This window comes from Macaca mulatta, chromosome 12 (assembly GCF_049350105.2).
Source record: "Macaca mulatta isolate MMU2019108-1 chromosome 12, T2T-MMU8v2.0, whole genome shotgun sequence".
NCBI classification, from domain to species: Eukaryota; Metazoa; Chordata; class Mammalia; order Primates; family Cercopithecidae; genus Macaca; species Macaca mulatta.
In genome coordinates, this window is record NC_133417.1 from 29,160,725 (window position 1) to 29,188,437 (window position 27,713).

Here is a 27,713-nt window from a genome sequence, read left to right on the forward strand (position 1 = left end):
TTACTTTCATATCTTATTTTCTGCCCTAGAGTTTTTTAAGCAGTAAAGTTGCATGGAAATTTACATAATTATACCTTTAATTACCTAATAATTGGGATAATTAACCAAGGGCTCCCTTAGTAGGATGCAACTGACCAGTTACACCTTCAGTTAGCTAATTTCAGGTGCAATGATTTCTGCATACGAATTTTTACATCTGCAGATAATTGCAAGGGCTAAACGTAAACTTAGGACAAAGGCATCCGTGTGACCCTTTCCCCTTAATGCTCATGTGCTTTGTACCACTACCTAGTATCTAATGCTTAATTCAGCAGTGTTTTAAGGTCTTAGTACGTAAAGTGTCTTCTTGGAGTGACATGGAAAATTTGGGTGAGTTGTGGTATTTTGCTCACAGAATATCAAGTAGTATTCCTCAGAGGAGGAATAAGCACAAATCTGGGGCTTATAGCCAAATAGAGATAATTAGCCTTCTACAAAATAAACAAAGAGAGTGTATTTGACCGAGTAAGGTGTATTTGGAAGGGAGACTTACACATTGTAACTGTGTTTTTGGAGTTGAATGTTAAAGAAGTGAATTCTGATTTACCAAGTTAATTGCTTAACATAATAATATTGAGAACACAGTAGGAGTTCAATAAATGTTTGGGGAATGAAAGAACATGACTTGCAATTACTTTAGGACCATTCTGAATCTGAATCTTGGGAATTCAATAGAGCCATCTTGATCAAATGTATTATGGTAGTTCTTCTGTATATCAAATGCCAATAAAGGATGTTTTTCTAAATACATAAAGCTATTACTGATTTGATTCCTAAAACAGAAATTCTTTGATCTTTGGCATTACTAATCATTGAGGAAACTGGAAAAAATCTAATTATGGAAAAGGCAAAACTTTTAGATTGAGAAAAAAAGAATTATTCTAGATTATTCTGTTTCTCTGTGTTTTGTAACTCATTAAATTCCTACAAAGCACATTTAATTTAGATTTAATTTGATGGGATCATAGCCCTTAGGGAAAAATTAACATCTTTGAGATAAGATTTCCTTATTAGAGAGTGCAAGAAATTAAATGATTTGCTATAAACGATTAAACTACTTGGTTATGGAATAGAGATAAAACGTGTTATTCATGTCCCTCGGAGTTTGTTTCAAGATACAGAGTATTGTTGGCTGTCTCCTTGCATCTTTGTTTCTCTTTCTAATTCTTTCTCTGTTATAATCTGCAGGGTTTTATGATTCCACTTTTAAGATTTTAATAATGAATAATTTAGAAATTCTGTAATAATGTAAAACAAACCTGTAAACTAGCCAGTGAGTGACCATATAGGTAAACATCACAATTATTAGGACAAATATATATATTTTATATGAGCAAATAATGTGTGGATATATGCATATATATGGATAGATATATGCATATATATGGATACATATATGCATAGATATGCACATACAATATATTTATGTATCTATATATACATTCTATTTACATCTATGTATCTATGTAATATACCTTATATGATTTATAATAGGTAATATTTATATATAAATAAATAATGGTATACATATGCATAATGAAATAATATATTTTCTTAACAATGTAGCTTAGAAATATTAGAGAAGCCAAAATATATTTATTTTAATTTAAATCACCAAACTGCATTTGAGTATAAATAATTCCCTATTGCTAAATTAATTTTTTCAGATTAATTCATTTCTGACTCATTCCTCTCGTATCAGAAATGTTCCAGTTCTCTATAATGTGCCTCTCCAGGATTGTTTCCCATAGGAAATAAGTCAAATACAGAGTAAATCCTGTTATTTCTACTCTGGTTAAATCTCTCCTCTCTATAATTACATGAGAGACAACTTCTTTATCATATTATTTTATTAGGTTTCAGGTTCATCTAAACTAATAACTCCATTATTCCTCCTTCAACTCAATACCCTACTTATTAAAAAAAAATTCAACTATTCTGGCATTTACCAAGAAGGTAGCAAAATAGTTGGAGCATTTGTTGTTGTTATTATTGTTTTGTTGTTTTGCCTTGTTTGTTTTAGATCTTCCATTCTTACACAGGCTTTGTTTAGTGACCTAGTCCAATGATATGCAAAGCATTGCATTGCAAATGTTTTGTAAATAGCTCTTCAAAAGAAGAAAATGATTATTCCCTAAATAGATTATTATATTTGTTTTAATGTAGTCATAGCATGTGAGCCCTTAGCCTGGGCTGCCACTGACTGGGCTTTCTGGGTTATTGAGATTTCAGTAAGTTGCATATGATTAAAAGGACTCTCAGATCCAGCAATTTGTCTCTGAAAATGTTTGCTTGGTTGCTTGATTGATACCCTCTCTTATTACATGATAAGCACAATAAAAACGTTGACTAAACACTTAATTTGGCAACTACAATCTTAGGGGCTTCCTCTCTGTAATACTGGTTGTTTATTCCAATATCCTTTTAAAAAGTATATATTAAATAACTGCCCCCTCTCACACACACACACACAGACTTCATTTAACTGATGGGAAAAGAGCTTGTTTTCTTCCAACTTTGATCTTCTGTAGTGTTTGAAACACTGTTTTGTCCCTAATCTTTACATTTCCCCTTTGGCCTTTGATCTAGGTTTATTCTTTTAGTTTCAGTACCATAAAATAGAAATAGTAATCTCTTTTATTTTGCCTTCTTTCCTATTTATGAAGGGGTAAAGAGGATTAATGAGAATAAGGGTTCTAATAGTAGTACATCTATTTTTCAGATTGTTGGTGGCTATTTAATAGTGGATAGCAGTCCCTTTTATGTCATTATGAATATACAGGATAGTATTTTATGACCAAGTGTAAGTTGCACTCAGAAAAGGATCATTGATAAAGCTCCAGGGCAGTGAATGTGTGTGTGTGTGTGTGTGTGTGTGTGTGTGTGTGTGTATTTTCCATTTGTTCTCGAGGAGACAGCAAAATACAGGTTCTATGAGGAAAGAGGAAGTGCACTTAAGTTTTTCTTTGTATCATTCAACTTTTCTATATGTTTTTAATTATAAAATGTATATAATACTCAATTCATTTTTACTTCCATGAACTAAACACAAAATAATGCTTAACTTACAGGAAAGTTTTATGTACCTGTTACTAAAATATATACTATCAATATTCGTTTTTTTACCCCAAATTCTAAGATATGTCAAAACAGACATATAAATCTATGAGTAATAAATGTATCTTAACATCTCTGAGTTTCTCAAAGAAGCTGAAAAGCATATTTCTTATAATCACGTTAGATATCTCTCATATAAAAGCTATATAATAACATATTCTTTCAAGTGATTCCATATTAAACTAGTTAGAATGTCTATACACATCATGCTCTTGTTTAATTATGAAATTTCACAAGAAAAATATAGACATATTCAATTCATATATCCTCTTACAATTGAAGCTTGATTTTATCTGTTGGCATCTACCTTAATTATGCATAAAAGTCCCTATTTTTCGTTTTTCTCTAAGATAAATTTCAAGTATTCTTTAGCATTTTATTTAACTTGATGGTTGTATGGTGCTACAAAAAGTTGTGAATACAGATAATACTGTGGAAATGTTTTAATATGTAAAACTTGATGACCTGTTCATTTTTACTCCTGGTTAGTGTTTTGGATTCACATTTCCCTAGATGAGCATTCATTATTTGTGTAAGTCTATACCATTTCTATCCATTCACATTGACACACTTGGCTGAAAATTCATTATTTGTGGAAGTGTAGAGGAGGTATATGCTGGAACACATACGAAAAAAAAGCAAAGATATTCATACCTCCTAGTGACCTGCCTTAATTACCATTTATATTAACTGTCAGTGATATTTAATTTCAGGTAATGAATAAATTGGATTACGTGGAAATGGAATTCGCACACCTATACCTATTTATTTAAGTGCAATGACCACATAGGCTCCATATAATATAATATGGCTTCAGAGTATCTTTTTACCACATTTTCTTATTCTGTAGTTATCAATCCTCACAGTCTTTGCTTAAGACTTTATACCAGGTGCCTAACTTACTAAGAGGTAATTATTCATGGAACAAACATTTATTTAATATATCCTGTGTGCTCCTTGCTAGGATACAGCTAGGAATGTGACAGTCAAAAACTCTGCTTTAATGAAGTATATATTCAAGTGAAGGAAATAGATTGCAAAGAAGTAAAAATACAAAGAAACAGTCGCAGATAATGATAGGTTATGATGGTTTGGAGGACAGAATGATCAGAGAAGACTTCTCTGAGATGATAATGTCAGACATAGCCAAGAATGATGTGAGGGGGATGCTCGGGAGGCCTGAAGAAAGAATATTATCAATGGGGGGAACAGACTTGGAAACAGACATTCACTTGTCATGGAGGAACAGTAAGAAGGGTGGTGTGGCTGGAGTGGATAAGGTACAGGGAGAGTATTGAAAACAATTTCAGATAAATAGGCAAGGTTTGGGTTATTTAGGGACCTAACCGGCCATGAGTATGGAAACCATGGGTATGTGAATCACTCTCCTACACAAAACACGGCAGGGCCCTCTAACAGGCTATGAGTACAGAAACCACTCATGATACCAGTGGTTTCCATACTCATGGCCTGTTAGGGGACCCTGCTGTGTTTGGAGTAGGAGACTGAATTGGTCTGAGCTTGTCTGAAGTATATGCTACAGATCCCGGTCTCAAAACAGACTCAGACTCCATTTGGAAAATAGGACATATATATAAAAAGTCAAAACTATGGTACTGTCTGCTGAGTCTCAAAAATTCATGGGACTGTGGAAACACAGATTTGGGGAAGTTTAGGGTTAAAGAGAGTGAGATCTGAACTGAACTCTAAAGAAAGAATAGTACTTAGATATGTGAAAATGGTGTTGGCCCAGGGTGAAAATTAAGCAGTTTCTGTTTAGGCCATTAAAGTTGACATAATAGCAGTATTTTAATGTACAAATAGCCAGAAGCAGTTTTACTAAAGCCAAGAAGAAAGATTAAGATTGCATACAGAAGTAAAAGTGGTTGAAATATTTGAAAATATTTTAAGCAAGAACAGTAAAGGACTAATCTTACCCAGAAATTATATATTTATCTAACAAGAGACTAAGTAATTATAATAACAAGATTTTTTTACAAAAGAAAGAAAAATGATATATGTAAATACAGGAAAACAACTTAGTACATCATAATACATTCAAATTTCCATATCTAATGTGATTGATGCTTCTTCAGTATGTACCTTGAGGAATGACAAAGAGGTGCTTTTGATTGCTTTTATTTATTGCCACATAGAAATTTAACCATCCATATCCAAGAAATTACCCATTATAATTCAGTGAGAGAATTTTGGTCTTTAATATTAATAATGCATTTGTTATTTACCCAGCACATATTTTCTGTAGCAATGCAATAAATTAAAATGGAATAATTCTAGCAACTCTTCAGCTATACAGCTGCATTCCTAGAACGCTACTAACTCTCTGTTCCGGACAAACCAAAATGCAAGGGTTGTCTGTACACCAAAAAAGAGCGAAGCAAGTGATACACCCAAGTTTTGATGATCTTTGATCTAAATTCCAATGCATGGGCAGTCATCATCAAGTTTTGGTAGTAATACTAAGATAGCACAGAAATAATTCTATAGATATAATACTAATGTGAAATAAAATTATCATGTGAACATTGTTCATTAATCACTGAATTCTGATTTAATTATGTCTACTACATATGAAGCCGACTTTTCCCTGATGTCAGGAATTTTGTTGGGTTTCTTATGACTAAGGATTTTTAATGTTTTTATACTTCTATCTAAAGTCAAAGGTATTCTTCTTTTGATTAGGCTATATAATAATATATAAATGGCAATTTACTCATTTTGGTAATATTTTTGAAATAGTTAATCTGGCTTTCTGCTAAGTTTGAGAATGCCTGTAGGCTCAATGACTTCTGGTTGCAAACAACCATCATTTATAGATTGAGACAATTATGGGCTGTATAACTCTAATGTGCTTAGAGTTTACAAGATGCCAGGTATATGGATATTTAATTGACCTTCTCAACTTAGTTTCTTTGGAACTATTATTCTGTTCATTAAGATTTGTGGTCTATTACATAAAAGAGTAAAATTTGATTTCAAATTGCAAATGGATTTTGGATTTGGGTTACAATTTTTCAGATATATATACATATTTATAATTTACATTGCCTTTAGACTACATTCATTTATTTATCTTTCTAAAAATATTTTGGAAATATCTATTTTATACCAGGCACTGGATTTAGTATTGAGACTACAATATTTTTTTTTAAAAAATGATCCTAGCCCTGCTCTCAGGGAGCACACAGTCTAGTTTTAAAGATGGCAGTAATTAAACCGTCACTCACATAAGTTCAAAATTGAAGTTGTGGTAAAGTTAAGGAGGAAAGAAAGATACATGGTTGAGGAAGAGGGGACCAGTAGGGATAAGTGTCATGGAATCCACGTTCCAGGAGTTAGTCTGGTCTATACGTCCTGTGTCCTTGAAAAATATCAATTCTCATGTCTTTTCCTGTGATAAACTGTGATTAAGATACTTCTTAGGGAATTTGAGTTAAGCTTCAGAGATTTATTTCATTTCGTTAAGCCCTTGATCTTAGGAATCAGTTCTCATAGCCAGAGGACAGCTAGGACAACATCTGCTTAACCTTCTCAGATCCATGTGTTCTCTATTTCCACACAATCATGTGTTTAATATCAATCAGGGGGAAGTATTTTGCTCAAGAACTGGGAGGGTAACATTCAAATTCTAGCTGAAAAATAGCCATTAATTTTGAGTGATCAGGGAAAAGGATTTCTACTTTTTTCAATTTTGCATTATAATAGCAGTTCAACTAATGCATATATAATTTTCTTTCCCTTTTGCTTATCATGTACTGCTAACATGGACTTCTACAAAGGCTCAGGTTGGTGTTGCAATCTGTTTTGATCTTTATTGTTTTTATTTAGTGAAAAGAAGCTTTGATGTTTTCCTTCACAAATCAGCTTTTTTTCTCTTGTAAATTCTGATCAAAACATTGTTCACATATGACAGAAAAAAATTCCTCCCATAGAGAGTCACTTTCTCATACATTGCTGTTGAATGAATTCCTTTACTTCAGTAAATGGACTATTTCAGACACCTAGGAAATTGATTTATATCTGCTTAAATTTGCCATGCCTGGCTTATTTTATGATAGGAAGAAAACAATGCTCTGAGATTTCAGAATCAGCATAATATAATAGGCTCTGAAAAGATTTCTGATACGGAATCTGCCCTGTACTTTCAGAATGTATTAAATGTCATTGCCATGGTTAATATAGCTCCAAACAGCTGAGAATTTTATACATAGCTTCCTAGCCAGATCTGATTCTAGGATCACCAGATTCTTAGTAAATAGCTTTCAGAAAATTAATGGTGTTTCTCTTTTTCTCTCTCTGTTTCTTAAAGGCATTAGTCTACTTTCTAGATTACATCAATATCTCATATAAATCACAAGTTCTTTACTTTTATAGTTTTAATAAATCCACATGCTATTTCTGTCCACCCCAATTCTTACTTGAAATATTGTTGGTCATATAATAAATAAAAACGTCCGTAATGTTTGCAGAGACTACATGTGTAGTAGACTGGAGTGATGTTTATAATGCCTCAGGGGCCAAGTGCTAAGTGTAGCTAAAGTGAGTTTGTCACTCACGGGATAATTCAATTTTTTTTTTCACGTACAGGGTTTTGCAAGGACTAAGAAAGGAAAATCAAATGGCTAGGTGGTTTGGATCTTATACAGTGGGAAGGGGGTAAGATGTACAATTCCAGACCTGTTCTGCCTTATGCTGTTTGGCTGTTAGGAGGCAGACTTTAACATCCAGGAATGTTATAATGTCATACCTTCTGTTATGTCTAAGCTTCATCAAATTGTTCGAGTTGACTTTTTCTAGTCATATGGTGTATAAGTAAAATCATGGCATGACATTCTTGGGGTTGGCTCCCATTTCACATTCTGGTCATGTGCAAACAGCTTGTGTAGAGGATGAATTTGCTAAAATTAAGTATTCACATCATAATCTCATATTTAACTTCCAAGATTGTTATAATGATTTGTCAAGGTGAATACTTAGAGTCCTATAGAAACTTTTTTTCTCTGAGTAAAAATAATGACTTATTGCTGGTAAGACTGTATGCCATGCTGCATGACACATGCAATTTGGTGGACTGTTTTAGCTTACTGACCCAAAATGTTACATTGTGTTGACTTAAAGTCATTTTCTTTTTTTCAGTTGAAGATAGTGAATGCTGTCTTCCCAATTCGTGATGTGTTTCTTGCTGAATAATCAATACTTCATCTTATTGATTAGTATATATTATTTTAATTTAAATTAACCCTAAAAAGGATCACATTTGAATTTTTCTTCCGAAACTTGGTCACACAATATAAAAGCAAAAACTAAAAGTCTGATACACATAGAATGTCTTATCTAAAATGAACTGTGAGTTGTAGAAAAAGGGTCAGCAAATATGACTTTGCAGATAATAAGATCTTGTTGCCGCTACTCAACTCTGCTAGAGTAGCACAAAAGCAGCTATAGACAATGAATACCTGAATGAGCATGGCTGTGACTCAGTGAAACTTGATTTAGAGCAGTAGGTAATGTCAGCAAACATAGTGGAGAGAAGATCTCTCCAAACCTCTTCCTGCATAAAAGCAGCAGGAACCACTTGGCAAAACTGGTCAAAATGAAGTTTCTTAGAATTCTGGAAATAAATCAAGGGTTTGCAGCAATCTGGAGAGCATTTACTCAGAAAAATGACTGATTCTTGGTGAGAACTGAGAGACTGAGAGATTTCTTGCATTTTAACTTGCCCTGTTTCCAACCCCAGCTGCAGGGTAGCCTTGAAAGAAGCTGCCCACAATTGTGGTAAAACAACCAACTCCCCAACACCTAGCATTTTGGAAACCAGTGGAGAGGGCTGAACAGGATTGGAACTCCTTCAAAGCCCTATTTTTGAAGAATTGTTATTGTTTGAACTGTCCAGTGTTTCCCTGGAAGACTCCACTCACATGGCTATCTTTGTTTGACCTGATTCAAAGCTGGTCTGGTACAAACAGCTTTTTCTCTGATACGCTTTTTCTCTAGAGAAAAAAACTGTGTAGTCTAAAACACTTAGAGGCAATTGTTTAACTTGTAGCTACCTGAGATGGTATATAACAGTTAGGGTAAACAATAAGGTAACAAAAACCTTAAAAGGGAAAGCTAGAGAATGAGATGTTCATAGGGGTTCTGACAAACTGTAAGATATTCCTGGGAATTAAAAGAGCATGCAAGTATATAGGGCTGTGCACATACTTAGGAAAGCACTGACAAGACCCTAAGATCTCACCTCAGGCTAACTATGAGACTTGTTGGAAGCAAAAAAAAAAAAAAAAAAGATGAAAACAAAGGCAGTTTTAAATTGCCTAGCTAAATGTTGAACGTGTGCCCCAACACATACGTACAGCCACTCAGCAAAGACTGGTAAACTTACTAATTCCAGATATCGAAAGGAATCCTTGTCAGATCATAACACGGAGACATTATTATACATGACAAACAGTATACACATCATAGAGTTATTTCAGAAAAGTAACTAAACAACAACAATAACAAATAGCAACAACAACAAACATTGGGGAGAATGAAGAATCTGGTTTCCTGGGTTGCCATATTATATTATTTTAAATGTCTCCTCTTTAACAAAAAACTGTGATACACGCGAGAAACAAAATATGGTCCAAAAACACAAAGCAGTCACTAGAAGGTGTCTCTGAGGAAGCTGGAATGTTGGACTTAAGGAGACAATCTTCTTCAAATATTTTATTTAATTTTATTTTTTAATTGACAAATAATAATGGTAAATATTCATGGGGTACATAGTGATGTTTGGATACATATAATGTATGGTGATCAAATCAGGTTAATTCACATATCCATTATCTCACACACTTATCATTTCTTTGTGTTGGAAACACTCAATATCTTCCCTCTAGCTATTTGAAACTATATATTATTGTTAACTATAGTCATACTACAGTATAGAACACTGCATGTCCAGCTGTAATATTAGACAAGGGTTTTGAAACTATTTTAAATATGTTCAAAGCACTAAAGAAAACCATATCTAAAGAACTAAAGTATGAGAATAATGTGAAACAAAATAAAGAATATCAATTAGCCAGATAGAAGTTATAAGAATCACATAGATATTCTGGAGGTAAAAAGTTGAAATGAAAAATTTGCTAGAGGGCTTAACCAACAGTTTTGGGCAGACAGAAAAAAAAATTCAATGAATTGAAATATATGCCAATTGAGATGATCTAGTCTGAGGAACAAGAAAGATTAAAAAGCGAAGAACAATGAGAGCCTCAGAAATCTATGGGACATTATCAAGTATGTAAACATTCACGTAACGGTAGTCCCAGAAAAAAGAGGAGAGATGGAAAGGGGCAAAAAAGATTATTTAAAGAAATAAAACCTAAAATCTTCCTGAGTTTGATGGAAAAGTATAAACTCAAAAGCTCAACAAACTTTGTGAAACATAAAATAAGAGCTATTTTCACCTAGATACATCATAATAAAAACTGTCAAAGCCAAACATAAAGAATCTTGACAGCAGCAAAACAGAAGTGACTTATTATAAACAAATGAATGTCAATATAGGATTAACAGCTGAGTTCTCATCAGAAACCATGGAGACAAGAAGGCATGAGGAAGACAAATTAAATATGCTGAAAAACAGTCAATCAATAATTCTATATCGAGCAAAGTATTCTTTGAAAATTAAGGAGAAATTAAGAAATTCTTAAATAAACTAAAACTGAGTACATTAATTACTAGCTGACCAGACCTACATTAGATACTAAAGGAAGTCTTTCAGGCTGAAATGAAAGGACACTGGAAAGTAATTCAAATCTGCATAGAGAAAATAAAGAATACCAGTAAAGGTAAAGCTAAAGGTAATAACTACCTAAGTGTTGAACACTCTGCCTAGCAATAACACAATATACATTATTCTTCACTGCACATGGAGCATTCTCCAGGGTTTGCCATACGTTCAGATTCATAACAGTCTTAATAAACTTAGAAGTCTTGATATCACACAAAGTATTCAAGGGAAACAGAATAGCCAAAACAGCCTTGAAAGACAACAAATTTGGAGAACTTACACTTTTTTGTTTCAAAGCTTACTGCATAGCTCAATAGTCACAATCGTGTTGTACCAACATAAGGATAATCCTGTAACTCAATGGAATAGAAGTGAGAGTCTGAAAATACACCCAAATATTTATGACAATTTTGGCAATGGTGCTGTATTAGTTTTCCATTGCTGCTATAGCAAATTATCACAACCTTAGTGGCTTAAAACAACACAACTTTATTATCTTATAGTTCTAGAGGTGAAAAGATCAAAACAGATCTCACAGAGCTAAGGTCAAGGTGTTGGCAGGACTATTTCGTTTCAGAGGCTCCAGGGGACAATCTATTTCTTGCCTTTTCTAACTTTTAGAGGCTGCCAGAGTCTGTGGCCAGATTACTCTAATCTTTGCATCATTTTCACACCCGCTTCTCCTGTATCTGACCTTTCTATGATCCTCTTATAAAGACTCTTTTCATTATTACCATCTGACTAAAATAATATAGGACAATCTCTCTAACACAAGATCCTTAACCATATATGCAAAGTCTTTTTTCTTTGCTACACAGCAAACATGTAGATCATTCAGATTCTAAGGACAGGGTGGGAATATCTCTGCAGTTCTGTTGTTCAGCGTAACACAGGTGCCAAGGCAATGCAATGAAGAAAAACTGTCTTTTCAACAAACAGGGCTTGGACAACTGGATATCCACATGTAAACAACGAATTTAGATCACTCCCTCATATCATATGAAGATAGTAATTTAGGTGGATTAAATACCAAGATACAAGCACCAAAGCTATAAAGCTGTTAGAAGAAAACATTGATATACATCTTTATGATCATGGATTAACCAATTGACAATGAAAGCTTATGTAACCAAAGAGAAAAGAGATAAATTGGACCTTATCAGAATGAAAACATTTTCAATTTAAAGACACTATCAAGAAAGTGTGAAGGCAATCCACAGAATGGGATAAAATATTTGCAAATTATACATTTGATAAGGGTGTAGTGTTGAGGATAAATAAAGAACTCTTACAACTCAACAACAGGAAGACAAATAACCTGATTAATAAATGGGTTCAGGACTTAGACATTTCTCCAAAATATGTCTTGAAGAAGATAATCAAGCAGCCAGAAGGACCTGAAAAAATGCTCAGATGCTAAAGATTAGTCATTAGGGAAATATAAATGAAAATAAAAATGATATGTCACTTCACACCCACAAAGATGCCTACAGCACAGTTAAGTGTTGGTAAAGATGTAGAGTAATTGTAATCATCATGTATTGTTGGTGAGAACCTAAAATGTTGCAGCCACTTTGGAACACTGTGTGGCAGTTTCTCAAAAAGGTAAACATAACATTTCCACATGACCCAGCAATTCGACTCCTAGGTATATAACCAAGAAAATTGATAACATAGGTTCATGCAAAAAGTTGCCTATAAATGTTTATAGCAGCATTAGTCATAGGTGAATAACCAAAAGATGTAAACAGCCAAAATGTCCATCAAATAAAGAATGCAAAACAAAATGTAGTACATTCATACAAATGAGTACTAGTCAGCTCCAAAAAATAATGAAATACATGTTCATGGATGAACTTCGACAATATTATGCTAAATGAAAGTAGCCAAAAGCAAAAAGTCACAGATTATATGATTCTATTTATATGAAATTTCCAGAATAGGCAAATTCATAGAAGCAGAAAGTAGACTAGTGGTTGGGTTGACCAAGAAGGGGGAAGAATATAATGGGCAGTGACTGCTAATGGGTATGGTTTTTCTTCTAGTGATGAGGAAATATTCTGGAATTACAGATAGTGGTTGTGGTTGGACAACTTTGTGAATATTTATGTAAGTAAAAGTAAGTACAAGAGATCTAGTTCCCATTGTTGAAGATGTATATAATCCATGACTATTATAATCAGATGACATTTATTTTTAATGAAGAGTGATTTTTATAATATTCATATTCTCTTTTATTTTTATTCTTCATCAATACCTTATAATCTACCTTGTATATAGTGATTTATAAATAGTTAATGGCTTGATTTTAATTCTTTCAATGTAGGGCACTTTATATGTCTCAATTATAAAATTAAAGACTTCTTTTTTTGGAGGAATCACTTCATACTCAAGAGGAATTTCAAACACTGACATTACTGTAGAATTGTACATGCCTCCTCATACTATCATGAGAAATGGCAGTGATATTTTTTGAATGACTGAGGTTGTTTTGCTGGCTTAGCTGTTAGTGATTGGGCATCTCTTGTTCTCAATAATGTATCAGGGCTATGGAGGATGAGAAAGCATACAATTTCAAGGCTTGTGTCTGTCTCAGTCACTACTTTTGAGGGTGCAATGTTAGTAAGTATTCAAAGATTAATTTATGTGGGAGTGCAAGTGTATTTTTGATGAAGAAAATGAGACAGTTGGAATTGATGATCCGTTTACTCTGAGCTCCAAAATTTCATCAACTTTGCGTTTTAATCCTAATCTTACTAAAAAAAAGTTACTTATTACAGCAACTTCGCTTAAAGTTTCTAAAGCTCATATACCATTGCTGTACATCTCTTGAAAATGATAAGTATTAATATCAGGTTATGAAGAGAAAAACTAGACCCCAAGAGTCCTGTAAGTGAGCTGCCAGAAAATCAATGGCGGAACCTGAAATAAAACCTCTTTCTCACAGCTTCCTTAATACTGCCCTGCTCACCAGACCACAGATAATCTTTCACACAGTATCAAGGATCACCTCACCCATCACTGAAATGAAGCCACCCCCAAAGAGGACCACATTATCAATTTAATAGAACCCAACCAAGGAATCCAATCATGAAGGACAGGTATCCAAGACAAATAAAGTACTTGATGCTGCCCATCTCCTAAATTGCTCTACAGATGCCATTTCATTAAACAGAAGCAGTGTGTTTCTTGCTAAGGAGTCATGTTTTAACAAACCCCTCCAACAAGTGAGAAGCCGGCTCAGATCCAGAACCCTAAGCTCTATACTTTAAAGTTCAGTCAACATGCATTTATTATGAGCCCATCATGAGTCCAGCACAAAAGAGATGCTATGTGGAACATAAAAGGTGTGCACGACATGGTCCCCACTTTCTGGGAGATCAAGCTGTTTCTGTGATCCTCGCTCCCTCATGCCGTCAGGGTCTGCCTGTAGTTATACACGGTGAGGGCTGACTACCTTGAATATTACCTGCCTTTAAGGGGAAAAAAGTCAATTCTTTCAGAAGTTTATTTTTTAAATTAATTCAAGACATCCTTAATTGGGACAGGAAAGTGAGGTGATATTGTCTTATTACTGTCATCTCTACTGAGAAAAACACAAATGGATTCAGAAATGAGAAGATTTTGAATTCATATCAATCTAAGAAATATAAGACTCTAAATTCATTTATATTTTTACTCTCCAGAACCATTCAAATCTAAACACTATAGATTATAGTTATAAGCAGTTAGAACTGATATTAGTGCATAATGCTGATCTTGTAAAAATAATAACAATGGGCAAAAGTTTTAGCTTCAGGTGATATTAGCATCATGGTTTGGTATAGGCATGCTTTTCAGAAAGCATATTCATATTCATTTCTGTGTTCGTGCATTCAGTATTGAAGTCAATATACATACCTATTGAGCACAGAACATAAACCAGGGACAATGGTTTACAAATATTTTTCTTTCTCTCTTTCTCTTTCTCTCTCTCTCTCTTTCTTTATTTCCTTCTTTCTTTTTCTTTTGTGGAGACTGTGTTTTTGTGTTTTTTTGGAGTTTTCTTGCTTTTTTGTTACAGAAAATATGATTTTCTGGAATTCTTAGTTCTCAGTAAATATCAGAGGAAGGCTGTTGTTGTTTGTACACATATGTATATTTATGTTTTAACCCATTATCAAGGCCAAGTTTGTGGAAATATGCCCCCCTTATATAAATGGGTTAGTTGGCCATTCAGTAACAACATTTTGTGGTCTTAATTATTTATTGCATGTAGGAATATCTCCTCTTGTTAAAAGTGGCTTCTACCTTACCAACAGCAGCCTTTCCTTTGGCCAAACAGATGAAGTTCAATCAAATGGAGGCCAGATACAGGTTAGCCTTAAATGAACACTTTTCTTCAGCAATCATCTGTTTTTATTTTGTGAAGAGCCAGAAAGGTCTGTATCAGTCTTTGTCTGTTCCTCACTGTCTGCCTCAGAAGAAAAATGTTTGCAACAAAATACCCTTTATTCCATACAGCAACAGCTTTCAATTAGTCCATAATAAAAGTCTCCAGCTGTTGAAATTAGTGTGGAACTCAGAGCCAAGATCCCAATTTATCACCATGTAAGTGAATGGCAGGAATTCCATTATCCAATCAATTTTGCTTCTCACTTTTGCAAAGGTCAGACTGTGCCATCCTTGGTTATAAAACACCACTTCTGGCTCTATGTTCCACTTTAGCTTTCTCCCGGATGTATCAGGTCTGTTATAGAAGAACTCCCATTAAGTGTTCATACCTTGAAAAGCCATTTTGTACTGGGCCTAGCCTTATATTTTGACTCGTAATAGCACAAGGCTGCCTCAGAACTGCTTCTTTATACATTTATACTTTTCTACAGGAGAAGAAAAAATTCACTGTGTGTGTGTGTGTGTGTGTATGTGTGTTTATGTTTGTAACACTTCTGTGCAAAAGTCTCTTTAGGGCTATATTATAATCATTATTTTCATTTTTGTCTTTTCCCTAAATGACGATGAAGTAATAATCTATTTTATCTCTTGGATAAAAAGATGCAGCAATTTCCTCCTTTCTCCTATTGTAACAAACTCATTTAGAAATTAGCCACATCAAATGGAGTTTATAGACTGCAATTCATATGTTTTTCCTTTTTTAAAAAATCAGACTTTCTAGACAGAATAAAGGCCATTTTTGATAGTTACCCTTTTGTTCTGTCCTCTTTCACTTCCTGATAAACTGTGGCATAAGTGATATGTAAGAACTCTGATGTGTTTCAGAGTAGGAAAGGTTTGTTTGCAGTGCTGATTAAGAGACTGTAGCATCGTGGGCCTGTAGCTCTCACTGCATGATAAGAACGTCTTTAAAAGGCATTTCTTACCAGTTATGGGCTTTCCTTTTGGATGTGATCCTAGAATTCAGGCCAGATCCAGTTTTGTGCTCGCCTACTGTGAATATTGGTAAGTTTTGAGCAAAACTTCCAAAGACCAGATTGCTTTTAAGGTCATGCATGACATCAGATTTATCCCAAGGAAGCCAACATAAGATGAAATAAGATGGCAAATATGTTATGAAGAAATTTTCTTTGCAAATACCCAAGAGTTTCTGCTGCTCTTCTCATTAGCAATACTCCCTGGAATCCAGGGCACTTGGGAGGCTGCTGCCTTGTCTTTTTCCTCACAATGCTGTTGGTGAAAAACAGGAAACTTGAATGCATTCCTAAGTATTAGAATATACTAATTTTAAATGATCCCAAAAAGTAGCAGTGATGTTTCAACTGTCTCTTTCATTTTCACTCCTAAATCTTGGTGTTTCTTTTTCCTTGTTATATACTGGAGGCTTTGTGAAAATAGTAATAGTGATGATCATTATTCCATAGCTATCACCTCATACTGAGACCATAGTGATTTCCTCCTTTCTTAGCTCTTTCCCACACTCTCATCTCCCTCACATTCAAGATGACTTATTCTTTCCCAAACTTTATTTGGAATATCTCACAATATAAATCTCAGAAGTATTAGTAACTCTCACTGTCCACAAATACAAGTTTACATCATTACATTTTCCCATTTACATACCCCAGCTAGCTGCAGTCTCCAGATTTTATTCTGTACACGTCATGGCCCTGTGTACATTTTATGAGAATTAAATTTTGGTTAGTTTGCTTGATTGATTAACAAATCTCCCTTTCAACGTATAGTAGTTCATATTAGGTTAATCCTAACTAGGGCTACTCATCCTTGTCCATTTGTACTTAATAGTCCAGCCACACAAATGTAGGATTTCTCTGCCTAAGGAGTGTGTGCCTTAAATTATATTGCTTCTTTATACAAACACCTTTTTGTAATCCAAATTATATTGATTTCCTGGGCATACTCTATAAGCTTCTTGCCTTCTTACATATATTGAGTAAGTTGCATGCCGCCTAGAGAAAAGGAATAGCATGAAGTTCTTAACCACTGAGAATAACAGGGAGTTGTATCAAGCCTTCTTCTAACAAAAGTCCATAAGGAAAGTAAAGGTTTTCCCCAAGCCTTTATTTCTAGGTAACAAAAAGTTGCAAGCCTGGGGCTTAAACTCATTCTCCTCCTTTTCTTGGTAAATCCTAAACAGCACCACATACCTTTCTGATTCACTTCATCTTAGGACATATGTTTCTAAGGACTGAGATCTGTTAACTGATCTCTGCTTTTAACCCCACCTTATGCCTGTAACTTGTAGAACCCTAGCTGCCTTCCAGAAGGCAGACATGTCTTTTTTTCAGATGCTCTTTTTTTTTTTTTTTTTTTTGCAACAGAGATAGAAAGTTTTCTGTTTTCAGCTGATTTCTGGTCGTCATATTCTGTGGCCCAGACTCACTCACTCAATTTATCTATATACCCATTCTTGCACTAGACTCTAAACAGTATCTCCTAGATGGTAAAAGCATTGCATGGTGCAATCCAACCCTTTCTGAGACACATAACTTAAAAAAAAATTATTCTGATAAGAACACTTAGCATGAAACCCTCTTAACAGATTATCAAGTGTACAATACAGCATTGTTATCTACAGGCATGGCTTCATACAGTAGGCCTCTAGAACTTATTAATCTTGCATAACTGAAGTTTTATACCTACTGATTAGGAACTCCCTATTTCCCTGACCCAGCAACCCCTGGCAACCACCATTCTATTCTTTGTATCTATGAGTTTGACTATTTTAGATACCTCACCTAAGTCTATCATGCAGTATTTGTCCTTTTGTGATTGGCATATTTCACATAGCATAGTGTCCTCAAGGTTCACCCATAACCTCTTTTCTGAAGACCTGTAAATTCAGCTCTTCCAATATTTTCTGAGAGTATCAATCATAGCTAGCATTGTATTGCTTTTTTCACTTGAACTTGACTGATGACTACAATCTGTTCTACGAAAATTGGAAGGACCACCATGGCTGGAGTCCCTGGCATGCTGTGAACAATCTCCAAAATCCTATCTGATTTCTTGCCATAATACAGCATGACAGTGGGAAGCATCTCCCAGGGTACTGGAGAAGGCGTTTTAGACTCTGGAGTGAGCTTCCCTCTCTCATTCTATTTGCTGTGACTGTTTGCATAGTGCTGTGGAACAGAATGTGGGCTTTACAGTTCAACTTGGCCCAAGTGCCTATGTCAATATGCTCCCGCAGTTCTGTTAAAAAAAAAAAAAATACAGCGGGAGTCTGATCAACGCTCAAATGTGTGTCTGTATATGTGTGTTAGTACTTGCCTTGTAGGATATCGTGCACTTTATAGGATCTGTAAAACAATAATATATGTTGCTGATTGAGTGCCCGTTACTATGCGTTCACTTAAAAATCGTAGTTTATTTTCATTGTCACTTAAACCACGCACAATCAGAAATATAAATCTGCCATAGGGGGAAATACAATATTCTGCATTTAAAAACTAAGGAATTTCTACTTATCTGTCATTACAAATAATCTAAACTACATCAGCGCAGATAGCTTAGCTTTAACTATGGTCTTTGAGACGAGTAGTCAGCCAGAGGCTGCCCTCTGTTAAATATGTTGTCTAGTGGGAAGCAGCACTGTGTGCAACATCCTTGAAGGGAGTCAGGAAGCACAGGAGCGGGGATGAAGTACATACATGGCTTAAGACTGCATTTATTAAGTCTCAGTGCTTCCACCATGGCAAGGAAAATAAGACTATGTGGATGACATGGATGGTTTAGCTGGGTGTAGGTGTTGGCTTGATTTTGAGGATCTCATGTTTATAAGATCATCCGTGATACTCAGGCCAGAGGGAAAGGGTTAAGTGCTTTAGATCATTAGAAAATGAAAGGTAAAGAGTCCAGAGCTCAGTTCTATGCTTAGTACCTGGGTAACAAAATCGTCTATACACCAAACCCCCGAGTTATGAGTTTACCTACATAACAAACCTTCACATATACCCCTGAACCTAAAATGAAAGTTGAAGTAATTAAAAAAGTATGTAAAGATATAAGCTGAAAAAAAATCCAGAGTTCAGAACTTCTCAAAAAAAATTATTCTTCAAAATTTTGTTCAAAATTGTTCTTCAAAAAATTACTCTTTTGAAAGTGATTTCTGAAGGTCTATTATATGCATATATAAGCAGCAGTATGTTTTTAGGGCATAGCCTTTTTGTTAGTCAATTTCTTCTCTTCTTTATATGTAAAGGCAGCTGTTCCCTGCATTTTTGATATGAAGATCTTATACTCTTAGTCAGCCTGAATTGGGAAAATGCCTAAGGGGAGAAAAGCTCATTCAAATTCAGCAGTGCCTTCAAATGAAATTAAAATTTCATTAATCACAACGGTGCCTACATTCATTTGACAAGAGATGACACCAACATGCCTTAGATTATGTTATTCATTGAGACTACAGACAAGGTTTAGGATGTGAAATGTTCGTGGGCCACTTGCAATAATGCTGCTGTCCTGAAGAGCCACACATCCAGATTGCAAACCACTGTTCTTAAGCGAAGGGGAACACAGCTACCAGAGTTATTCTAATAAACGTCCCATTGGCTTTAAAGTTCAACAATTTATTTATCAATACATTTTGCTAAATAAAGCTTGTTTAGTATTGTTAGTTTCATTTTTAAGTTCTTAATATCAAAATTGAGAACACGTAATGCATATTTAAAACCAAGACGATTCCTAACAAACCAGGCATGATGGGAAGCTCAGAGTATTCTGAGTCCATCTGTTCACTTTCTGTGTAGGTAAAAAATCTAGTGTGTGAAAATGCCTGCAAACAGGAGGATAGCCTGGGCCTGAGGCTTGAGCATCTGGCTTAAAATGGACAGTTATCAAGATGGGTAACTGACCCAGGACCACTGGACCTAGGATCTCCAGAGATACCTGACTCCCAGTGCTGCCCTTTTGAGTGACCAGTAGTACACGTGACAGGACCTAGGATCTCCAGAGATACCTGATTCCCAGTACTGCCCTTTTGAGTGACCAGTAGTACATATGACAGGCATAATAATTTTCCTGCATATACCAATTCAAAAATCTCTCTGGAAATTTCCTAACCCACCATCTTCCCACAAATAATTGCAACCTTACAAAAGACATAGGCCTGCTCTTGCTTTAAACATGAAAGGTAGTTTACTGAAAGACTTTTAACTTTTTGAAATTGTCAAATACCTCTCCTTACCCAAAGACTAAGAATAAACTGCTATTGCAGCTTTATTTTTTATTTTTATTTTTTTGTCTATATAAAGTAACAGGCATCATATAATTTATAGGCAACTTTGAAAAGTCTGTTTCTGGCTTTCCTTTTGCAGGAATTTAGAACTATTAGAATTATGTTCATTGAAAAGGTATTCAGTGTCTCTTGGAGGATAGTGATGTGCCTGAACAAACTAAATAGGCAGAGCCCGTGCACCACTGGCCCCTACAGACTTGGCATCTCACCATCTCAGTGTGAGTGTGGGCATTAGCTTCCCTCAAATTTCAGTTTTTTTTTTTTCCTGTAATTAAGGATCATACCAACCTTGTCTAACTCCAATGAGTGTGATGACCAAGATTTAAGACACAGAATACCTTACATAAGCTATAAAGTTCTACACAGTATTATGGTGGTATCATTGCTGACCAGATACTATTAATGGACATATTTGTACAGCTTGTGGGAATGGTTGTGTTAGGACTAAAACTTAGCATTGCATGCATTATATTGTACACAAACAGATATAAATGCATGATTGATAAAAAGGGAAGAACAACTTCTTTGTGTAAATGTGATCTTTTCCAGTCAGTCAGACCAATCAGCATGGAGGAAAGCATAATTTAGTTGCTGATTGAATAAGAAAAGGGTCAGAATGTGGTAAATTGGGGGAGAGTATAGCCCAGGGAACCCATCTGGGGGGAAAGTGTGAGCCATGAATGAGAAAAGAGAGAAAGCATGGACACCTATTGAATGGCTAGGAGTAAGTTCATTGAATTAGGGGATGGGATCCTAGGCCTGATGAAAGGCAAAATTGGACATCTTATGGAAAGAGCTCACAACATTCAGAGAAGAAGCAATCTCATAGTGCTTTATTGATCTCAGTGTTCCTTGAGACCATTTCCCCTAACATTCCAATGAAATTGACATTGAATATGAATTGCCAGGATCTCTGGTCCCAGATGGGCCTTTGAACTGGTTTCCAAGTTCTACTGAGCAGCCACAGTGCCCAGCATGGAGGTCTCAAGCCTGAAGGCCTCTACCTGGGTCTTGACTTGCAGCTTCACTAGAGCAAAGGTTTATTGCTACAGAAAGGCAGAAGCTGTAAATTTTCTATTTTTTATGTGGTTGTTGTTAAAGGATTATTTGTTTTATTTGAGTCTTTGAACCCTACAGCTCAGACATACAAGAATGACTTCCACCAAGCCCCAGTAAGACCCGGCTTTTATGGCAAGGAAGTCAGTCTGTAGCTAGAGAAGCAGTATCAGAAAGAAGTATTTAGTTAAATTGATCAATTACAATGAATGGAGGCTTATTTAATAAATATTTAAAAACTGACTCAATGAATGAGTTTATGATATGACTCTGGAACTGGCAAAATTATAAAAACAGAATTCCCCAATGAAGAAATAACAAATAGGACTCATTACTAGGAGAATGAAATGTTGCCTCTCTCAGAGGATTTGGTCTTTTCAGTGGCATTTTTTAGCATCTATGGCCCTATTAAACCTTGTTATTTTTTCCCTAATTTGTGCCATTAAGAAATGGATTTCATTTAACTTTCCCATGGCTCATTTCTCTCCCTAGAACATTTTCATATGATTCCCTGATAAAGTCCATGCAGCAACATATTTCCATTATAAAACTATAATAAGCACCAACTAAACAGCAATGTAAAATAGGCAGAGCATAAAAGACTGACAGGAGAAGGAATTGGGCATCTGGGTAGTTAATTTTTATTTTTGAATGCCCTGCTGCCTTTTTGTCTTTTGTGGGTGTTTTTGGTCCTCTAGATAAGATTCCTTGCCTGTTGGATAAAGGCTTTAAGGAGACATTTTTCACAGTTCTTAAAAGATATATATTTTTTTTTCAACAAGAAAATCATCAACTGATACCTTTCAATGACATAGTGAGATTGCTGTTCTTCACCCAAGTTCCACAATGGAAAGAAAAGGATTTTATTTTTATTCCTTCTTATCATCCTTTGTGCTTTGTAAAATATCCCTTACTCATTTCATGGAGTGGGACTGTTTTCTCTAGAGAATTAAGTGAGAGGCATTTAGGAACCTGGGTCCCTTCAATAATTAGTTTCAATTCAACCAATACTTATTAATAGCCTCCCCTTCACCTTATGTCTTGCGAAAAATATGCATCATGAAAACACAGCCTCTCCCTACAGAAGACACACATTTTTTTCCCTGGTAGACACTTAAACAAATGCTGATAGTTCAAGTATAACTTTGGTTACGATCAGAAGCATATGTATGCATGGAGAGTTCAAATTGTGTCTCTCTGAGCATATTCACTCAGTATGAAATAGACATACAGATTTTGGGACTAAGGTGAGATAAAGAGCTAAAGTAATGAAAGGCTAAAAGATACATAAAGGAGTCCAGGTGCCTGCTTTTTTAAGTGTTTGCTCCCCTAGCAGCCTAACATGTGTCCCTAACAATACCACTGCCCAGCCCCAAACACGTACACCCTGGCTTTATTATCTGGCTTAAAACTGGGACTGTCACTACATGCCAAAGAAACACTAACTGGGGTCAGAGAAAAAGCCTTGTGTTGTGATGGGGTTAACTTGGGGTTTAAAGGAAGAGGGTAAGGATTTGTTGGCTAGAATGAACAGCATGAAAAATTCTTAAGTGATAGATACATATGGGGAAAATTTTCAAGTAATTCCATGAGAATGGAGAATCTTGTTTAAGAGGTGCTGTTTTAATGCTATTACTCAAGAAGGTATCCCCACATCTTCCTACACAGACCTTCTCCCTGTCTTCCAATAGCTTGGCATTGCAGATAGCTATCCTGCTGCAGGTGCAGACAACTGGAGCATAAAGAATATAAGCAAGAAATCAATATACAATCAGGTGGTCAAATGTTTATACCAAAGGTACATGCAACTAAACAAACAGTTTTTCATTTTCAGTTTGGCTTTATATGGAAGGGAAGGTGAAAATCTAAGTTCTACTTACTATTGATAGCTTTAGAAAAAATATTTTCATTTCAGAGACGTTATCTCAACCATTTGCTCTTGAATTCATGCATGAAATATAGGAGAAATTAATTTTCAAATTAAGTTTTTCATCCACCCTCTGTTTGTACAAAGTACTTTGACAGAGGTGCTGTCTTCTATCTCAGGGGAAATCCAAAAAGCTTTGTTTAAATTAATAGATATTAAAGGGTTCAGAGAATGAAACCATAAATTCAGTGAAAGCATCGTTGTCATGATACAGTCAGATCAGCTAAACCCTCAGCTGTCATCAGCTCAGTTTTAGTATCTGGTTGGTTGGGATCCTATCTCTTCATTTTTATAGATTATTCTCTTACATCTACTATCCTATGACTGTTATGGGAAATAATTCTTGGACATAAGATATCACCCCCTTATTCTAATGTAGGAAATACTTCTGACCCTTTCATTCAATTCTTGGTAGCATTCACAGCATGAAATGTGATTCTTTTATTACTTAATTCCTTTCTTTCCACACACCCATTTCTACTTCTATTTTCCCATCTCCTTTCATTTTGCCCTCATATATTTGTGACTTTGTAGTTTATCTTCTTGTGAGTTCTAAGTGAGAGAGCCAAGAAGGACCAGATGGTTAAAAATAGTTTCTGACATTATTTTGTGATTCCTCAGAGGCAGTCTTGCAAATCACCTTTTCTCATTTGATTTTTATCTAACATGCTGACAGTGCTCCAATCTTGTCTTTTGATTATCCTATTACATAGTGCCTTCCTTTGCATTTAGTAAAACCATACAAGCAATGGTTCTGTTTGGATAATGCAACCTAGTTATCATTTATAATTTTATGGAATTAGAAAGGCAAGAGGAGGAAAGGATTGATAATTAAGTTATTACTTAAAAGGAAAAGCATGAATTAACTACACTGGTGATAGGTGGACCCATTCTTTGTAAGCATGCCTACAATTGAGCCATCTTTGTGATCATGCAATGGAACAGTGTTCTTTTTCTTACCTAGAAAGAGCACTGTTCCCCATATTAAGGAGCAATGCAATTGAAATGCAGCCACAAAGAGGCAGACAAACTCAATTGGCTGCCCACTGGGATACAATTTCAACTAAAAAAAATCACCACAAACAAATGTATAGGAAATAACCTAAGAATTCATTTACTGTACTCATTGTTTTCACCATAAAAGTGTAAATATTCATAGTCAGTAATCATGCAGAACCACTAACAGTTTAGCAGCATTTCTCTTGGGGTGTGTGTGTGTGTGTGTGTGTGTGTGTGTGTGTGTGTGCGCGCATCTGTTTTAGCTACCCTCTGAAAACAACCTACATATAGCTAAATTTATATGAAGCCACAATACACAGGAGGCTAAATGATTGCCTGTTAGCATTGATCATTTGAGGGCATAAAAAGAAATTTCTGGTGCAAATAATATCACTTTTCTTATGCATTATAAGAACCTCTTATATTCAAGAATAATTTTCCTTATATATGTTTGTTTCAATTGACATGTTAAAGTACATCTGAGAATACAATATACCATATAATTGAGAGCTGGACCATCTAATAGATGCTGTGTGAGCTCTCTGAGGAAATGAAATGATAATGGAATTCCTATTCTTGGCACTAGAAAACGACTGTCCTTTGTTCTCTTCTGTGAAAGCATACCATCATATTTTAGTTGATTTCCCCTGTATGCTTCTTTAGGCAAGTCAGTAAATTCAGAGAAGCCAAATCTATCTTGCTTTTTGGGAAAGTAATTTGGCTGTTTGGGCCAGAGTGCAGTTTCTTGGGTTATGTTCAGCAAGCATTACTAAAAGATAGGCTATTTTTCTATAAGTTGGATAGTTCCACATAATTGTTTTTCTTTCCTGTTCTTGACAGGTACATGAGGCAGTCCCATGTTACAGTGAGTGCAATCAGTATTCCTGGGTTGTAGAACACTGGTCTTCATGCAAAATCAACAATGAGCTGAGGTCCCTGCGCTGTGGAGGAGGAACACAGTCTAGGAAAATCAGGTGTGTGAAAATGGAGAGATTTGGGAAATAGGGGGAAGTGGAACATACACATTTTTTATAAAAACAGCAGTGATGTTTATCCAAGTACACTCGATTTTCATGACATATACTCTGGTTTTTGCTCATCTTTGAAATATTCATTGAAATGTGTGCATCCTGACCTGCCACATGTGTATAGTAGGGTTCCTCTGCAGTGCAGCCATAATCCTTTAGCATATCCTGCAAATGACATCAGTGTGAGAACCACCTGCATGGAGCAGGCTGGTGTTACTCCACTGATTCATGGCCGTCATTCTTAACAAATTAGGAGATACTGACTGTGTTGCCATTTCTCTCTCTTGCATTATGGTTAGCATAGTTGATGAACGTTTTTTCTTAACTGTGGATGTTGATAATTAAAAAGGTTACTTTAAACCCCATGATTAGCCTTGGAAACTAAAGGCTGAGAACGCCTATGAATAGTAGCAATACATGTTAATATAAGAGGAACACATCTCTGAGATAATTTAGTGAATGCTAGATTATTTACTGTGGAAACTGGTTTAAAGTTTTTGGTTTATAAATATAGCAATGTTAACCAAAGGAACTACATGGCCTGAGTTTGTCAAGATGGTCTATTTTGAAATGATTTTTAAAGAAAGAAGAACAGTGTCCTTACCAACTGAGGATAATGGCAATGAACATTAGACAATTCAAACAGCAAAAGTTACAATATTTATACATAATGATTAGTATGTAAAATAGATAAGAAGCATAACTTAGTTAACTCCTGCACATGCATAGTGTATTATTTTGTCAGATTTAGGAAACTGTGTTTCAAATGGACAGTCAGCGTCCAAATCAGGTAGCTGCCTATTGAGTTAACTGTTGGAAGTCGGTTGCAAGGCAGAGCCTGGTTATGTCATTGATGGTTATTCAACATCTGTGAAATATACTTTATTCAGTAATTGAGTATATACCCACTATTTATGACAGTCTCAATGTTGCAAAATCACTGGTAGTCATGTTGAAAGGAAGAGCTGCTGGCGAAATTATAAAGTTGCTCCTCCCCACCAGCTCAAGCAAATGGCTAATAGACAAATTATCTTTCTTCCATTTGTTCATTGCCCTTTCTTCTGGAAACTCAGATGCTCAGGCTGTTGCAAATTTGGGGCTTTTACCTTTTTCTTTTTAAAATCTCTGTCTCCTGTGTCTTATTCTCTCATGGTTTTGAAAAACGATGGACCAACCTAGCTTGTAAAGTAATATGTAAATGAACTGTGGCATCTCTTACTTGTATCCTATTCAGGCCTCTTAGAAATATTCAAGGAAAATCTCAGGAGAAAAAGAAAAGCTTTAAGAGAATAAATTGCTAACCCCATTGTCTCAGCCCAAAATCTCCTTAAGCTGATAAGCAACTTCAGCAAAGTCTCAGGATACAAAATTAATGTGCAAAAATCACAAGCATTCTTATACACCTGTAACAGACAAACAGAGAGCCAAATCATGAATGAACTTCCATTCACAAGTGCTTCAAAGAGAATAAAATACCTAGGAATCCAACTTACAAGGGATATGAAGGAACTCTTCAAGGAGAACTACAAACCACTGCTCAGTGAAATCAAAGAGGACACAAACAAATGGAAGAACATACCATGCTCATGGATAGGAAGAATCAATATCGTGAAAATGGCCATACTGCCCAAGTTAATTTATAGATCCAATGCCATCGCCATCAAGCTACCAATGAGTTTCTTCACAGAATTGGAAAAAACTGCTTTAAAGTTCATATGGAACCAAAAAGGAGCCTGCATCTCCAAGACAATCCTAAGTCAAAAGAACAAGGCTGGAGGCATCACGCTACCTGACTTCAAACTATACTACAAGGCTACAGTAACCAAAACAGCATGGTACTGGTACCAAAACAGAGATATAGACCAATGGAACAGAACAGAGTCCTCAGAAATAATACCACACATCTACAGCCATCTGATCTTTGACAAACCTAAGAAAAACAAGAAATGGGGAAAGGATTCCCTATTTAATAAATGGTGCTGGGAAAATTGGCTAGCCATAAGTAGAAAGCTGAGACTGGATCCTTTCCTTACTCCTTATACGAAAATTAAT

General features: G+C 35.3%; 1 protein-coding gene across 1 annotated transcript in view; it reads left to right on the forward strand.

Annotated features, from left to right (window-relative positions):
• Positions 1 to 27,713, forward strand: part of THSD7B (thrombospondin type 1 domain containing 7B) — a 788,242-nt gene that overhangs the window by 635,547 nt on the left and 124,982 nt on the right. The window contains exon 15 of the mRNA XM_077956542.1: positions 25,474 to 25,607. Coding sequence (XP_077812668.1) covers positions 25,474 to 25,607 — 134 coding nt within the window. The remainder of the gene's footprint in view (positions 1 to 25,473; positions 25,608 to 27,713) is intronic.